The sequence below is a fragment of the Pelobates fuscus genome, chromosome 4 (assembly GCF_036172605.1).
Source record: "Pelobates fuscus isolate aPelFus1 chromosome 4, aPelFus1.pri, whole genome shotgun sequence".
In the NCBI taxonomy this organism is placed as follows: Eukaryota; Metazoa; Chordata; class Amphibia; order Anura; family Pelobatidae; genus Pelobates; species Pelobates fuscus.
The window spans coordinates 32640845-32660319 of record NC_086320.1 but is presented as its reverse complement, the minus strand read 5'-3'; the positions used below and the strand labels follow the sequence as shown (position 1 = coordinate 32660319).

Below are 19475 nucleotides of genomic sequence, written 5' to 3'. Positions count from 1 at the left end.
GGGGTTAATGTAGTTGTTCTGAAGTCTATATACTGCCTAGGCACGCTTTATGTAATGTAAACACTGACTTTTCAAACTAAAGGTAGGGTTTAAATTGCTGTCTGGTAACCCATCTAGTGACCGTCACTCAGACGACCTCTAGAAGTGCTTCACACGTCAGCATTGGATTGCCTGAGATCATCAAGATTGATGACCTTAGCCATGGAGGTGGAGCCAGCAACGGCGTCACCAGCACGGCGTGGGAAAAGGGGTAAAAACACCTTTCCGATGTGGTTGGGAAAGCGTTTTTACTCACTGATACACTCAATGATTTGATACACTCAATGATTTGATACACTCACTCACTGACTGACAGACATGCTGATATGATACACTCACTCACTGACACACACACAGTCACCCACTGACAGACACACATACATACACACACACACACACACTGCAACAGTCACTCACAAATCATTACTTTTAGTATTTTAAATCCTCCCAGCTTCCCCACCTTTGGGAAAGCTGGAGTGGATTAGTTTTCCCTGGATTCCAGTGGGGCTGCTGTAATCTCCCTACTCTGCTCCCTAGTGATGCAGGGCCAGAATGACGTCATATTTCGGCTCCCGGCATCAGTGGATGAAGAGCAAGGGAGCAGTGAGATTACAGCTCCCTCCCTCGCGCCACACTAAGTCAGCTGCCCGCATTCAGCCTTCCTCATTCAGCCGTCCGCCTCCCTCAGCTCTCAATGAGCCGACAGTCCGTCTGCTTGCCCGCCTCAGCCTTGCGTGAGCCGACTGCCCCCCTCCAATCTCGGGCAGCTGGTCACCTCAAGGGCTGAACAGGCTCACAAATCCCAGGACACATTTTCTGGTCGCCTTGGCGACCTGGGATTTGTAGAGCCCTGGTAATATCTAGGTATTGAGATTAACTGATTTTTATGGGTAACACAGGAGGTATTAAAATGCACACTTGGCATATATTTAATGTTGTGGGGAGCTATCCAAAACCTTCAAACTGCGAAAAGAAATGCTTTAAAGCAATCCGACTGAAAGCAGCAATTCGAAAACAGATCCTACTCCAAGAGCGCTATGGAGATTGGAGAGATTGAAAAAGAGGCTTTTTTTAAATAACCGTGACACCTCAGATGTTTCTGAACTATATGTCCTGAAGATTGTTCAGAAATATCCGAACCATGGGTAGCCATCATTAACATCAAATGAACCATTAGCACAAATAACAAAAGACATGGAAAATGGGTTTATGGCTTGAAATATAGCGAAATGGAGAAGAAAACAGGATATAGAAAATAAGAATGATGGCGTGGGATGTGAAACATGTAACAATGATTGAGGGGAGATTAGTAATGGGATATCACTTCTTGATTTAACTAAAACCATAAGGCAGGACAGGGTAAGAAATGGATCAGATGTGTGTCCATTATAAAATGTTACTCCCAGTGCAGTGCATTTTCTTAGTTCACATACTGCTTCCATTACTGCTATATATGAACATTATTATAAATATTTTATTAGAGCTATACTTAACCATCCCCAGTGTACACACAAGCTAAATTCCAATTAGCATTACAAAGCAATATGGCCTGTAGCCAGGCATCTATATATACTATATGTAGGACATTATCCCAATATATATTTTTTTCCCTTCAAATATTCTGCGGAATCTGCTTTGACAAAACATGTATAAATACTTATACACAGAATTATTATTTATCTGTATTTTTAACACCTACCATGTGTAACAAGAGTGATGTTCTTTGCATCTACACCAGCATTTCCCAATTAGTGTTCCGCGGAACCCTAGGTACACACTGGGGTTCCGCAAAAACAAAAATGGGGTTCCGCCATAATATCGCCAACCAAAACAGCCGCCGCAATTCTATTCCTTCTTGTATTAGCTATCTGCTTCCTCTCACTTCAGAGTTGCATCCGTGCGGTGGGGAGGGAGGAGGAGGCTGAAGAGGGCCTTCCGGACAGGCAACAGCAAAGATGGCAGAGGAAAGGCATGACTGGGCTGTTGCATGCCCATTCCCATCAGCCTCAGCCAACACCACCAGTAGCAATAGCAAGCCACCCACCTGGACACAAGGTAAGCTAACAGGAGGGTGGCTCGGATGTATGTCAGAGTGTATCTGTGTGTGTGTGTGTCACTGTGTGTATCTGAGTGTGTGTGTATGCCAGTGAGTATCTGAGTGTGTGTAAGTGTCAAGGTGTATGTGTCACTGTGTGTATATATGTCAGTATGTGTGTATCAGTGTTGTATGTGCCAGTGTGTATGTATCATTGTGCTTGTATATGCCAGTGTATATGTCAGTATGTGTGTAACAGTGTGTTTGTATATGCCAGTATGTATCTGAGTGTGTGTATGTGTGTCACTATGTATGTGCATGTGTGTGAATATGTCAGTATGTGTGTATCCGTGTGTTTTTGTATGTGCCTGTGTGTGTGTATTTGTGTGTCTGGGTAACTGTGTGTATCTGAGTGTGTGTGTTTGTCAGTGTGTGTATTGATGTGTGAAGGTATGTGTTCCTGTGTGTATTTGACTGTGTGTATCTGTGTGTATCAGTTTGTATATGCAGTGTGTACCTGTGTGTGTGTCAGTATGTGTGCATCAGTGTGTTTCTATGTGTCACTGTGTGTATCTGTGTGTTTATATGTCAGTATGTGTAGATCAGTGTGTGTGCCTGTGTGTGTCAGTGTGTCAAGGTTAGTGTATGTGTCACTGTGTGTATCGGAGTGTGTGTGTCAAGGTATGTCTCTTTGTGAATGTGCCAGTGTGTATACGAATGTGTGTGTTTATATGTGTTAATGTGTCTGTATCTGTGTAAGTATGTATGTGGCAGGATATGTGCATACATCCCAGCAATCAAACACCAACGCAATGTGCAGACACCCCCCTGCAAACAGAAACATTATATACAAAAACACCCCTGAATTCAAATGCCAAATTTATATACAAACACTCAAACACCAATACTACACACAAATGTACATCTGCATTTAAAAGCTAGCACTACACCCAAACATTACATACAAACACACCCCTGTATCAAAGCGCTAAAATTATAAACCAACTGTACACACAAAAGCACACCTACTCTTAAAAGTACTAGTGTCTGCGCAAAAAAATGTTTTTAGGGTTCCACGGTGTTGGTACACAATGTCAAAGGGTTCCACTGGTAAAATTAATTGGGGACCTCTGATTTACACTAATCAGAAATACTAAATTAAGGCCTTAGTTTGAAATATTAAATTACAGAGTAAATTTACTAAAATAACAAAAAACACCTCCCACACCTTTCTATAGATAATATATAAATACATAAAGCATTGTGTAATTGATAAATAATTATATTTTTGGTATCTCTAAACAGCAATCAACACAATTTCTATTTGGTCATAAATGAACATGCTTGCTATGTATATAAGCTTTCAAGTAAATGCTACATTCTGTCACTAACCAACTTAGATGAAATTAAGTAAAAACATTTTAAAAGAAAGCATTAAAATGCAATTATCAGACTGATGACTGAATGAAGAAAACGTGCCACTTTTTCCTTAAGTCATAAAAAAAAATCTAATTTTCTAATTGCAGTCCTCATTATAAATAGTAGCAGAAGAATGCTACAAAAAGTCAGCGTTCGACAGGAAACAGGCCTTTGTATAAGAGCCAAAACAAACTTAGTATTTATACATGAAACGGCACTAAATCACTAATGTTTTCTTAAGTGTATAGTAAGTGGCAGGCTTATAGGCTGCAAAAGAAACAGCAGTTGACATGAAATCTGGTTGCTGAAGACCTGCTAAATTTATATAGACTTTAAAACGGACGACAAACATGTATCAAGAATCAGAGACCTATCATATAGAGGCAGAACGTTCTAGGGGAAATTAGTCAAATTTTAACACACGGCAATTTAATTTATTAGGAAAGGTCCAGTCATTAAAAAAAGAAAAAAAAAAAAGGAAAATAATTCGATAAACAGCACATACCAAAAACTTCATAAACCATAACCCCTTTCATGGGATTTTTTTTTTTTACCAGATATTTTCCAGTTGATAAAGAAATGTTTGTTAATAAACAGCGACATGAGAAAGTGGGAGGAGTCAGTGTTATGCTAAAACTCTGGCTTAATTTACATGTAAAATATGTGAAAATTGTTTTGTATCTAACAAGCCTCAGTAATCCATCAGATTTCCTAAACCACGCAGGCGGAGCTGCTCACACATCAGTGTGGACCCCAGCGAGCACTAAAGGGAACACTGCAATCACAATAACAAACACCGTCCCCTGTAGTGGTTATAGTGCCAGGAGAGCCCTGGTGCCGTAACATGGTAATTTTTCAAAATCATTTTGGAACTGTTAGACAAATTACCTGGGTGTCAGGAGAGTCTTCCAAAAACCTCTATATGCAAGTATGGGATGCCCGGTTTGTTTAACGTTACAGACATTGCTACCTTTAAACGAGTGGGATTGCTAAAGAGGATAGTTTGTCATGACTGAATTTTTTCCATTATATAGAGTCCTGCTAAAGCCAAATTAGACATTCCATACAGCCCTGCTACTGCGTAAATGAGTAGGACATTCCAATAAAACAGAGCCAAACACTCCATTCTAGAGTCCTACTAATGCTATATATACTGACACGAGACTTGTGCCCATCAAGTTCAGCCTTCTTTACATTTGTTTTTTTTTTTTTTTTTTTTTTTTTTATATTCTTTATTTTTGGTGTGCAGGGAATTTACATTCAGACAATAAAAATGCCAGAGCAGTGATAACAAAGATATTGAGGAGCATAGAGCAGGAACACTTTCATAGCATTCTATGGAGCTGCACAATTTTAGATTTTTAGAATAAACAAGAGAGTTTAACATGCCTTAAACTGCATCAGTTACTAAGGTAAAATATAGGTAGAGACAAATAGACATACAGGCAGGATATCATGTGTGCAATTAAGGTAGCTTAAAAGGTGATACGTAATGAACATGTGAGCAATATCTATAGTATGTTATCTATTATGTCTAGGATAGCTTCTAGATTGCACGCATGTTAAATTTACCACTGGGCCTGAGGAGGACTAGGAAGGAAGCACTCTAACCATTATAAAATAAAAGTAATGAGAAAAGACAACAGGTCAAAAGCAAATAAAATGTTATGAAAAGATGACATTCAATAGATCATATCTTGGTCGGTGTGTCTCTGCGCAGGAGTTCCCAGTCATCTGATTCCCGATATTGGGAGGCTTTTGGGAAAAGCTGGTGGGTGATCATGGGCAGCCTGCTGTTGCTCATCAACTCCTATTATGCTTGAGTGCCACAGGATGAGATACAGCTTCACAGCTATGTCTTCTCGGTCCCCTTGAGGTACGTGGAGGGAGGGCTGGTTTTCCCGCGGGTAGATATGGCACTGTCCATGATATTGCCGCGCCACAGTTCTCCGTGCCCGGGCTTTAATGGTAGCTGTTTCCTTCTGTCTAAGGATCTTTGTGCGCCCGATGGCTGGATTGCGGTCCCCCAGGAGCTCCGGTTCACAAGTAACCCGTAGGGTAGGTGGGCGGTGGGTCCGAGATAGCTCAGAGTGGGCCATCGAATTAGAAGAGCCATGCGGTAAAGCATCAAGCCGTGTCAGCAGATCAACAGGGGCATTGGAGGTTTGATGCCTGCTTTCAATTCCATGCCTGGCATATTTTGTCAAATTTGGCCTCAAAAAGAGCCTTCCACGTATGGCTCTCCTGTGGTGCCTGCAGTTGGGGAAATTCCAGTGCGGCAGCCATTTTGTGTCAGCAGTGCGGCTCACCGATTTAGCTGGGTTAGAGTCAGGCAGAACAGGGTGAGTTGCTTATCAAGTCCAGCAGGGGCTGGGATAACCCCCACCAGCCCACAGGGGGGGGAGCACGGGGCTTTTGTTGAGATCAGGTGAGGCCCGTGTAGACCAGGCTTGGGAGGTCGGCCGTGTCTCCCGCCAAAGCCACACACCGGGCCGCAAGGTTCAGTCGTCAGTTGGCAGTTCCCAAAAGCTTGTACCTGCAGGTAGTTGTGCCCACAGGACTCCTCACCAAGACCAGCCGTGGTGGATGACAATATAGGGTGCCAAGAGGTAAGTTAGTCGCGATAATAGCTAGTCTACAGAGGAGCCAGTGTAATCTGCTGCCATCCAGCTTGACGGTCAGGCCCCGCCCCCCCCACATTTGTTTTTTGCTGTTGATCCAAATGAAGGCAAAAACAAAAAACAAAAACAGTTTGAAGCACTTCCAAATTTTACAACAAACTAGGAAAAAAAAATTCCCTCTTGACCCCAGAATGGCAGTCAAATTTATCCTTGGATCAAGACGCTATAACCCTACAATTGAAAAGATATATCCTTGAATATAATGTTTTTGCAAGTATGCATCTAGTTGCTGTTTAAACGTCTGTACAGACTCCAGTTCTTCAGGCAGAGAATTCCACATTCTTCTTGTTCTTGCTGTAAACATTGTTTTCCATTGCTTTAGACTAAATCTTCTTTTTTCCAGTCTAAATGCGTGACCTAGTGTCCGATGTATAGTCCTGTTTCTGAATAGATTTTTAGACAATGGTTTGCCGTGAATATATTTGTATAATGCTATCATTTCCCATCGGAGGCGCCGTTTATCTAAATTAAACTAATTTACATTTGTTAACCTTTCTTCATAACTAAAATTTCCCATTCTTTTTATTAATTTTGTAGCCCGCCTCTGCACTTTTTCTAGTGCCATAACAACCTTATTTATAACAGGTTCCCAAAATTGCACCAAAATTAGACTTGCCAGTGATTTAGAGAATTAATGCCCCTATTTATACATGCCAATATCTTATTGACCTTAGCCACTGCTGATTGACATTGCACATTGTTGCATAGTTTGTTGTCTGTAACAATTCCCAAATCCTTCTCATGTGTTGTTATCCCTTATTAACTACCATCTAGGGCAGGGTTTGAATAATTTGCTTTGAATCTAGGAGCCAGGTTTTTCAATGTCAAAAATTGAATTCTTGAAGGGATACTATAGTCACCAGAACTACTACAGCTTAACGTAGTTGTTCTCGTGTCTATAACCTGTCCCTCCACACTTTTCAATGTAAACCTTGCCTTTTCAGAGAAAAGGCAGTATTTACATTGTTGCCTAGTAACACTTCTAGTGTAAGTCACTCAAACGGCCACTAGAGTGCGTCCTGGGTCAGTGCTGCACAGTACGCAGCACCGACATTTAGCGTCTCCAGTTTACCAATAATGACAACTCTCTGAACTCTCTATACGACAACTTTCCATTCTACAAGATTCTTAAGATGACATTGTATAGAGGATGACAACATGTAATGGAGTCGCAACACCAAATGTGATTTGAAGGAGGTTTATTCCATCAGAGTGGGACCAGGTGAATCCCCTTCAAATCATTTCTGGTGTTGGGACTCCGTTACATGTTGTCCTATTTAGACTAGAGGTGTATGGAAGAAAACCCAATCCAACTACAGAGTGCTGCCTCTCGTTCGATTCTACAGGGAGTGCAGAATTATTAGGCAAATGAGTATTTTGACCACATCATCCTCTTTATGCATGTTGTCTTACTCCAAGTTGTATAGGCTCGAAAGCCTACTACCAATTAAGCATATTAGGTGATGTGCATCTCTGTAATGAGAAGGGATGTGGTCTAATGACATCAACACCCTATATCAGGTGTGCATAATTATTAGGCAACTTCCTTTCCTTTGGCAAAATGGGTCAAAAGAAGGACTTGACAGGCTCAGAAAAGTCAAAAATAGTGAGATATCTTGCAGAGGGATGCAGCACTCTTAAAATTGCAAAGCTTCTGAAGCGTGATCATCGAACAATCAAGCGTTTCATTCAAAATAGTCAACAGGGTCGCAAGAAGCGTGTGGAAAAACCAAGGCGCAAAATAACTGCCCATGAACTGAGAAAAGTCAAGCGTGCAGCTGCCAAGATGCCACTTGCCACCAGTTTGGCCATATTTCAGAGCTGCAACATCACTGGAGTGCCCAAAAGCACAAGGTGTGCAATACTCAGAGACATGGCCAAGGTAAGAAAGGCTGAAAGACGACCACCACTGAACAAGACACACAAGCTGAAACGTCAAGACTGGGCCAAGAAATATCTCAAGACTGATTTTTCTAAGGTTTTATGGACTGATGAAATGAGAGTGAGTCTTGATGGGCCAGATGGATGGATTGGTAAAGGGCAGAGAGCTCCAGTCCGACTCAGACGCCAGCAAGGTGGAGGTGGAGTACTGGTTTGGGCTGGTATCATCAAAGATGAGCTTGTGGGGCCTTTTCGGGTTGAGGATGGAGTCAAGCTCAACTCCCAGTCCTACTGCCAGTTTCTGGAAAACACCTTCTTCAAGCAGTGGTACAGGAAGAAGTCTGCATCCTTCAAGAAAAACATGATTTTCATGCAGGACAATGCTCCATCACACGCGTCCAAGTACTCCACAGCGTGGCTGGCAAGAAAGGGTATAAAAGAAGAAAATCTAATGACATGGCCTCCTTGTTCACCTGATCTGAACCCCATTGAGAACCTGTGGTCCATCATCAAATGTGAGATTTACAAGGATGGAAAACAGTACACCTCTCTGAACAGTGTCTGGGAGGCTGTGGTTGCTTCTGCACGCAATGTTGATGGTGAACAGATCAAAACACTGACAGAATCCATGGATGGCAGGCTTTTGAGTGTCCTTGCAAAGAAAGGTGGCTATATTGGTCACGGATTTGTTTTTGTTATGTTTTTGAATGTCAGAAATGTATATTTGTGAATGTTGAGATGTTATATTGGTTTCACTGGTAAAAATAAATAATTGAAATGGGTATATATTTGTTTTTTGTTAAGTTGCCTAATAATTATGCACAGTAATAGTCACCTGCACACACAGATATCCCCCTAAAATAGCTAAAACTAAAAACAAACTAAAAACTACTTCCAAAAATATTCAGCTTTGATATTAATGAGTTTTTTGGGTTCATTGAGAACATGGTTGTTGTTCAATAATAAAATTAATCCTCAAAAATACAACTTGCCTAATAATTCTGCACTCCCTGTATATAGCCTGCGGATGCTAAATTAAGACGACAGGTAATTTTATGGAATGCCGTTTATGTGAAATGCATAGAACATTAAATGTCAGTGTAGGGTCACTTAAAACTGTAACCTTCTAACATGATTCCAATGGAATCATTTTTACATTTTCTACCGAAAGGCTGGACAATGTAAATTTGAGTTGTAGTTCTACAAAAGCTGAGCGTTTCAGCCCTACAACACATTTTGGATCTCACACACTTGTCAAAAAGAGCAAAGCTATCTCCGCTAGAACTATCATGCCAATCATCCATATTCTTTAGTATCTCAATAAGGATAGTTGTACAATAATATCTGGTATGAAAAATGTTGTATATACCAGACTGCACAGCACATCAAACAAGATATATGTAAAAAATACATTTAAAAAATACATTTCATTACATTATTAGACAGCTGTTGTCTTAAAGCAGCATGGTCACTCTTGGCATCTTTCTATGTGTGAAAATACAAAATGAGTTTTACAGATGATCCTTCGGGATCACAGGATTTTCCATAGATAATCTAATACATAGACAATAAGGTGCCATACTGCACATATTGCAAAATGATGCCTACTTTGATCAGTCATCAGACCACAGGCAGCAGATAACATATCTTTTTGACAAAGATTGGCAATTTAATGACTTCATTGGAGCTTTAACAACATTCTAAAAAGGGTCAAAAGGAGTTTATTTATAAAGATTATATCTTTAAGAAATGATTATAAGTGACAGTGCTGCTTTAAACAGTTGCGGAGGATAAAAAAATGACCTACAAAAGTGAGCCACTTGAGAGACAAAGATGGGCAGGTCAGCAGGACCCGTTCTGATTCCAATAGTAATGTTTAGTCATAGCTTACCTTGACCGGAATTATAAATGGCTTTCACAGATTTCTTAACTTTCTGTAGCGCAGTTCTATCTTGATCTAAGGCCTGAACAGAAAAATACAGAAACAGTATTAACTGAAAAATTAAGGATCAGAACAAAACCTAGAAAACAAACAAAACTGTACAATTTCAAAAGAAGTTATCCATTATATTGTTTTCCAAAAGCACACAGAGTGCCAAGGAAAAAACACATGTTCGGAAAGTGGTCTATTCCCCTTTTGGTTTCAATGGGCCAAACCCATAAATTGAAATTAACATACCTAGAAAAATAAATGTTACGTTAATATACAATTACGGCAAGTGATTTATTTTACATTAACAAGCTACACTGTGATTGAGTGTCATTCTGATTACAACAAGTATCTGCTGGGGTTGTGGAAGTCTTTTGCTATGGTGGCAAGATTCGGAAGAGCTCAAATAAAGAATGTCCTGCTAAATCTTTGATGCACTACTGTCGAGCATACTGGGATATGTTGTTTAAAGCCTTTGAAAGGTAGAGCATCATGGTCGATGTAATCCACAGCGTCTAAAACAAGGGCCTCGGTTTAATAAGATTTTCAAATGATGCAAAACTCTCGAAATCTACAGATCCCACCATTAACGCTCTAATGGAATTTTTGTAGATAAATAATTTGCAGTTCAAATGGGATATGAAGAAAAAGTTGGCGCTATATAAATGCTAATGATAAAATCTGGAAAACCTATTGAGATAAGTAATGCAGTGTAAAATAGTGACTTTGCACCGAATCATAAAATCAATAGAACTCAATTTATATCGCCACATATGGGCATTAAGATACACTTAAGGTGATGGTGGCATGCAATCCCCATCAGCACTCTACGTGTTTCATACAACGTATTCTAGCTAGATTAGTCCAGTTAAAGTACAGTGTGCGAAACGCGTAGATTGACTCATGATGGGTATTGCAAGTCTCTGCTTGCTGCTGCTTACATGCGTTTTAATGATCATACATGGCGAATAAATTGATATTATTCAGACATTTTTGTCTCTGCCTTATTTACTATTTCCAAGTGCAAGGTCTGCACCTTTAGTAGTGAACAAGAAATGTGGCGGAACCAAGATTTAGGGTACTAAGAAAATGCTTCAAGGTGTGCCTAGATTGCAGCCAACAGGTATATTTATACTTATTACAATTATTAAAATAAATGTTTGTTGCTATTCCCTGCTGTAAAGAAAGACTAAGCCTTTTTTCGTCAATGAATGCTGTCTAGATTGGTAACTGAAAGAATATGATTTTCCACTGATCAACATACAGTATTTAGGTTTATATTTCCATCTAATGTAATTACTGGTAGACAGAACGAAACACATCAAGTTAAACAGTTAAGGTAAGCAAGAGTTTCATGAATTAAATAATAACATCAGGTCAGCAACAATCTATAATCCCCTGTTTGCTGACAATGCTGGGATTCAAAATGATTTTTCCATAACCTTACTGTTTGTAATTACACAGCACTGAGCACCATTTAGAGTCTCATCATCAAAACCGGTTCTGATGAGTTTTGTTAACACATTAAAGGGTAACATCACTTTCAAGGAGTTAAATTAGGTTTACATATATTTAACGAGCATGTTTATTAGGTCAGAATAATAAAATTAAATGTTAGAATATATACTGCTCTTTCCTCCATCACAGAGCTTTGATAGACTCAGGGATTTCAACTTCAAATTCTGACCCCGATGTTGATGGCAGACTTTTCCCAGAATTCTTTGAATGGCCAGAGAATGATGGGAGTTGCAGTTCTGCAACATCAGGAGGGGTAGCTAGAGTTTGAAAACTACTTATAACGAATATGCCGCTACCCCAGTGCATGCATACAAAATGTATAATATAGTAAGCGAGTTACACACTCACCTTCAACATTCTATCGGACGTAGAGACCATATTTGATCTTTATTAATTCTGGAAGTTTGATGTGCCATGTATTGTCACCTTCAATACACACACGGATTTACTTTGCATGTAGATCTTGGTAAGTCAACGGAGTGCAATAATTCTACTGTTTGAACTATTCAGTTTGAAATGCGGGTTTAGAACACCCACAAAATTAAAGGGACACTCCAGGCACCCAGACGACTTCTGCCCATTGAAGTGGTCTGCGTGCCAACTTCCATCACCCTTAACCCTGCAAGTGTAATTATTGATTTTTTTTTAATAAATTGCAATAATTACCTTGCAGGGTTAAGTCCTCCTCTAGTGGCTGTCTATCATGAGGACCTCCAGCGTTGCCGGAATCCCCATAGGAAAGCATTGAATAATGCTTTCCTATGGGGAGGTCTAATGCACGCGGCCATTGCTTCTCATGCGCATTAGGTCTCCCCCGCTGCCGGATGTCAGCAGAGGAGGAGGGGGGCAGAGAATGACCCAGCGCCGAGTGACATCATGCTGGATTCAGGTAAGTATCATGGCAGGGGGGCACTGTAGGATTCTCCAGTGCCAGGAAAACAGGTTTGTTTTCCTGGCACTGGAGAGTCCCTTTAAGTACCAATAATAATAAGAAAAAAAACTTTTACTAAATCCAGATATGAGATGGAAACTATAGATAAATTGGCAGTAAAAATACACCAGGTTCAGGAAATTCAAAGATCCAAGTCTCCATGACAACCCAGAAATGGGACATGGCACCAAAAATATATCTCCCTTCTGATCAAGGGAAATACACATCTATTCCCTGACTGGTCCACTGGTCAGGAGACGTATGGGGATAACTCCAATCCTGAGAAGGAGATACCTGCCCCCCCATCCCCTTTGGGGGAGGCGCCTTTGGAATGGCTCCTTATTCAGAAATCTTGTGCGTGCAATTTATAGCAGAGAGTCTCTTGTATTTAACGGTTTCACACTGTTTTGTTTATTTATTTATTTTTAGAAATACCATCTAAATCCCACGTGTATTGTGTATACTGTATTTCTATGGTTTGTAAAGACCATCTTTTGTAAAATTATATTATTTCAAATGAGTGGATTGTTATATTAAAATATAGTTTTAGTGTGACAGTGGTCATTCAATGCAGTGCTGGCTGGTCAGATCTCTGTATTGCTGTCTTGTGTTCAGTATCAGCCAGTGATTCAGAGAAGCAGGAGATGGAATATCCGAATACTCTGTGTAGATGGAGCAGGGGCCCCCTTATCCATGTATCGATGAGGCCACACAAGCTGCAGTTGACGTGAGTTTTGGATAAGCTGCGTCAGAGCTTCTCTGCCTCAGCGTCCCCGTTAAACTGCCGCTCGCAGAGCCCCTTATTCCACCCGCTCAGCACCCAAAATGGAGTCCTCTCACCTCCATTGTCATGCATTGTGTGAGCCTGCTTGTCAGCACAGAGTAAACTGCTCCAGAGAAACCTGCTGGGAACAATGAACCTTGACTGCATGCCTGGCAGTGCAAACATGTGAGGCTCTGAATATCGTCTGTGTAGATTGTGCTCTGCATCCCCCACACACACACCATGCTCTGCATCCATCTACACACACACACACACCATGCTCTGCATCCATCTACACACACACACACACACACACACACCATGCTCTGCATCCATCTACACACACACACACCATGCTCTGCATCCATCTACACACACACACACACCATGCTCTGCATCCATCTACACACACACACACACACCATGCTCTGCATCCATCCACACACACACCATGCTCTGCATCCATCTACACACACACACACACACACCATGCTCTGCATCCATCTACACACACACACACACACACACCATGCTCTGCATCCATCTACACACACACACACACACACCCACACCCTGCTCTGCATCCATCTACACACACACACACACACACACCATGCTCTGGATCCATCTACACACACACACACACACCATGCTCTGCATCCATCTACACACACACCATGCTCTGCATCCATCTACACACACACCATGCTCTGCATCCATCTACACACACACGCGCACACACACACCATGCTCTGCATCCATCTACACACACACCATGCTCTGCATCCATCTACACACACACACCATGCTCTGCATCCATCTACACACACACACACACACACCATGCTCTGCATCCATCTACACACACACACACACACACACACACACACACACCATGCTCTGCATCCATCTACACACACACACACACACACACACACACACACCATGCTCTGCATCCATCTACACACACACACACACCATGCTCTGCATCCATCTACACACACCATGCTCTGCATCCATCTACACACACCATGCTCTGCATCCATCTACACACACCATGCTCTGCATCCATCTACACACACCATGCTCTGCATCCATCTACACACACCATGCTCTGCATCCATCTACACACACCATGCTCTGCATCCATCTACACACACCATGCTCTGCATCCATCTACACACACCATGCTCTGCATCCATCTACACACACCATGCTCTGCATCCATCTACACACACACACACACACACCATGCTCTGCATCCATCTACACACACACACACACACACACACACCATGCTCTGCATCCATCTACACACACACACACACACACCCACACCCTGCTCTGCATCCATCTACACACACACACACACACCATGCTCTGGATCCATCTACACACACACACACACACCATGCTCTGCATCCATCTACACACACACCATGCTCTGCATCCATCTACACACACACCATGCTCTGCATCCATCTACACACACACCATGCTCTGCATCCATCTACACACACACGCGCACACACACACCATGCTCTGCATCCATCTACACACACACCATGCTCTGCATCCATCTACACACACACACACACACACCATGCTCTGCATCCATCTACACACACACACACACACACACACCATGCTCTGCATCCATCTACACACACACACACACACACACACACACACACACCATGCTCTGCATCCATCTACACACACACACACACACACCATGCTCTGCATCCATCTACACACACACACACACACACCATGCTCTGCATCCATCTACACACACACACACACCATGCTCTGCATCCATCTACACACACCATGCTCTGCATCCATCTACACACACCATGCTCTGCATCCATCTACACACACCATGCTCTGCATCCATCTACACACACCATGCTCTGCATCCATCTACACACACCATGCTCTGCATCCATCTACACACACCATGCTCTGCATCCATCTACACACACCATGCTCTGCATCCATCTACACACACCATGCTCTGCATCCATCTACACACACCATGCTCTGCATCCATCTACACACACCATGCTCTGCATCCATCTACACACACCATGCTCTGCATCCATCTACACACACACACACATCCACACCATGCTCTGCATCCATCTACACACACACAATGCTCTGCATCCATCTACACACACACAATGCTCTGCATCCATCTACACACACCATGCTCTGCATCCATCTACACACACCATGCTCTGCATCCATCTACACACACCATGCTCTGCATCCATCTACACACACCATGCTCTGCATCCATCTACACACATCCACACCATGCTCTGCATCCATCTACACACACACACAATGCTCTGCATCCATCTACACACACACACCATGCTCTGCATCCATCTACACGCACACACACACACCATGCTCTGCACCCATCTACACGCACACACACCATGCTCTGCATCCATCTACACACATCCACACCATGCTCTGCATCCATCTACACACACACACAATGCTCTGCATCCATCTACACGCACACACACACACCATGCTCTGCACCCATCTACACGCACACACACCATGCTCTGCACCCATCTGTGCATTCTCACACAACATGCTCTGCATCCATCTATACACACACACTCACCATGCGCTGCCTCCATCTATACCCCCACGGACTGAACCTCTCCCTAATCTCAGGCAGCACTGGGACATGCATGTCCAGGAGATGCTCCCTCACTGTTAAACTCTCTCCTAAACCTCTAGTCTGCCTTAAAACATTATGTTACATTAACCCTTACATTTTCACAACACACAACACTCTAACATACATAATAATGTACAAATATCAGGGCTGAATGGGGACTGCAGCTTAGCGGTATTCAAATGGTTAATGCAAGAAACATACACAAGGCATTGCATTTAATCAATCGATGAAACAGTTGTGTTAAAGGAAAATATTCTCTCTCTTGCTTACAAGGCAATGTGTAAAGCAATCCTTTATGTTTGCAGCCCATAATTAATGCTCGAGGTGAGACCTCACAGTGGCGGGCCTTTTTACACAATGCTGCATCACTTATGGTAATAAACTCGCTAATAACAATAATCAGCCGCTCTATACACTGGCGCAGTTCTGGTACGTGGGGCAAACAAGCCATTATAACAGCAAGGGCATTAAAGAGAAAAATTAGAGAGCCAGTCTGAGCAGAGGTACTTTACTAGAAAATGCTAAGGAAAACATTTTAGAAAATTGGTTTTCGTTGATGCAAAATAAACAGTTCCAAAGGGAGTAAAACAATAAAATAAAGAAAAAAAAACAGGCATTCGTAAAATGAACACGCTAGTGCATTTTTGGTCTTTACTGGTACACTGATCAGTACGTATAAATCGCAATTCTCAATTCGAGAAGCGCAGTAATCTAGTATGCACCGTGGTTGCCACGGTGATAACTCCACGGATTGCTCCAGATAACCTCTTTCTACGTATGACCCAGTAGGGGAGAAGTTTCAAAGAGTTGTGTTCTGAAAATTTGTGCAAAGTTCTAAACGTGACTTTCACTTATGCAACTTGATATCAGTTTTCTGATCACAGCACTTTGATAAATATACTTCAATGGGTTCTGAATCTGTATGACCACCACGTGCACTTCCATCAGTGAATAATGCTCAACAACAACTGGAGCTGTGATTCTGGCTCTGGAATTTTGGAACCACTGAGCCTACGGAGCTATGAAATACAACACTCACAAGCCTCGGTGAGAATTTTGTTGTCCATAGAATGGTTAGGATTAAAGGCTTTTTTTTTATTTTCTCCCCATCCACAGGTAGCGCGTTCTGTTAGCTATCCCAGACAGGAGGATGTGATCTTACAGCGAAACCAATATTAAATATTGTAAAGACGATAGAAGCCTCAAAAACAGGAGAAAATAAATAAAACGTTAGCACTGTCATGCCGAACTTACCTTTCCCTAATCGCTTCCTCTTCTCTTCCTCTCTCAGGATTTGTTCTTCATTTCTACTTGTCTGGTCTAGTTTTCTTTAAAACATAAGCCAAAGTAGGGACTATTTTGTCATATATATTTCCTACGCCTGACCAGCTATGACCAGCGGAGGAGCAAAGTGTGCTCCATTTCCTGTGGTCAGATTTTTTTTTTTTTTTTAGACAATTCTCACCTTACCTCCGTGATGCCTCCTTTCACTTTCCCCGAAAAACTACCAAATTTCGTACTAACAGAATGAGAACAGTTTGTTTGTTCATGTTAGGACGACAATCTGTACTTTTAGGTCGGTTAGAAATTTCATTTTAATGAACGAAATTCCGATCCGTGCTTCAGCTGCATCTTGCAGCTGCTTAGTAGATAGCTCCCTAATTCCCACGGTATCAGCGAGCTATCTACCAAAAGGCTGAAAGACCAAGATTGGTCTTTCAACCAACTTAACTAATACTAAGTAAAGACTACTTCGTATTAGTAATTAATCTGACACTACTCGCTATATCGCAAGTAGGGGCATGTCTAGTAATCAGTGAGCAGCCTGTGGCTGCTCATGGTTATAAAAATAAATAAATAAAGCACCCCCGCCCCCCCCTTCTCCAATAAATGGCCCCATGGTGGGGCATCTCTTAAGTAGCAGGGGGAAGAGGGACACCCATGAGCGGCGGGTAGGGGCGACCTATTGTCGTCCTGCACCCCAGCCCCCACCCATGAGCTGCGGGTAGCGTCCCTAAAAGACAACAAGGGGGAACCTAAATGTAAAAATACCACCCCCAGGGGTGACTTGGGGCTTGGGGACCCCCCACCCCAAAAAAATGTTTAAATAAAGCCATACCTGCCCCCTCACCCTAAAAATATTGAGGGGGGAGACAATAAAACTAAATACCTGTAAATAAATCAAAATAACTTGCCATTTGAGGTCTTATTTCTAAAACCTTTTTTCAGCCCCTAAAAAGACCAAATAAAAATCCATAATACATGAACTTTATTTATTCAAGATGGACCCAATATGGCCGCCGAGCTCGAGGAGTTCTCAGACTCCTCTGGGGACTTTTACCCAGAGGAAGCCTTCAACGGCTTACCCACGACGAAACCGCCGCAACCAAACAAGAATCCGGGCGATTTGGAACCGGTAACGGCATCCCTGCTGAAAACTATGTTGGGAGAACTACAGAAGGCCTTGCAAGCGGATGTAGCACAACTACGGGCAGACCTAACGGGCCTAGTAGGCCGCATTGACGCAGCAGAACAAACCTCCACTCAACACTCCCAAGAACTAGCGGAGCTCAGGCAAGAGATAAGTGCCCTTAAACAACAACAAGCTAAAACAGAACATCGCTTTGCAGCACTAGAAGACTCCAGGCGCCGTAATAACTTAAAAGTCCGCGGAGAGGTCCCTGCAGAAGAACTCCCACACTTCGTTAGGAGGCTTGTGGGAACCCTAATACCCTCCAAACAAGCCAAAACTACCAGCATAGAGGCGGCTTTCCAAATTCCTAAACCTTGTGGTGAGATTTAAGAATGCCGCGGACAAAATGGCACTCCTTGCAGCCCTGAAGGGGACAGCCACTTACAACTTTGAGAAAATATCTTTCTATGCCGACCTGCCGGGGGCCACCATACAATGGCGCAAGTCCATGCAAACATTCACCGCCCTGCTCCGGACGCACCAAATAACATACCGCTGGCATCCACAACGCACACTACAGGTACTGCACAAGAACACAGTACACCTCGTCTCAGACCTCCAGGGCGCAATGGCATTGATGCCCACACTGGGACTGCCACCGACGGAACTCCAGGCTGCACCGGGGAACCCGGAGACATACACAACTGGGACCCGGCCAGAATCACCCCATTTGTCCCACAGGGAAGGGGCAAAGCAACAGCGGGAACCACCACCGCCCGAGCACAGTAGAGGCCAAGACCACCATACAAGCTGTTCACACAAGCCTGAACCGCCCCGCCTCTACTACCCTGCCCAGCTACAAACTCCCCACTACCAAGGAGGTCTCTGGACCGCATGACACACTCACTCACCCCGGGACTCACATCAGCAACCGGAGCCAAAATTGGGACATCAGACACAATACCCAACACCCCAAGGTTGCCTACCTGCTGAACATCCACCAGCCACAGCCAGGATCCAGAAGTGACTGGCCGAACACTAATTGGGACTAATTGGGTAATCTTACACGTACGCCGGTAATCGAAGGAGAAAAACGGCTTAATATTTAAGGTCACGGACTACAGTACTGTACGAAAGTTAATAGGCACTAGCTAC

At 42.7% G+C, this 19475-nt stretch overlaps 1 protein-coding gene across 1 annotated transcript in view; it reads right to left on the bottom strand.

The window, feature by feature from the left end:
- ASAP1 (ArfGAP with SH3 domain, ankyrin repeat and PH domain 1) overlaps positions 1–19475 on the bottom strand; it is a 294522-nt gene that overhangs the window by 92069 nt on the left and 182978 nt on the right. The window contains exon 4 of the mRNA XM_063451064.1: positions 9947–10019. Coding sequence (XP_063307134.1) covers positions 9947–10019 — 73 coding nt within the window. The remainder of the gene's footprint in view (positions 1–9946; positions 10020–19475) is intronic.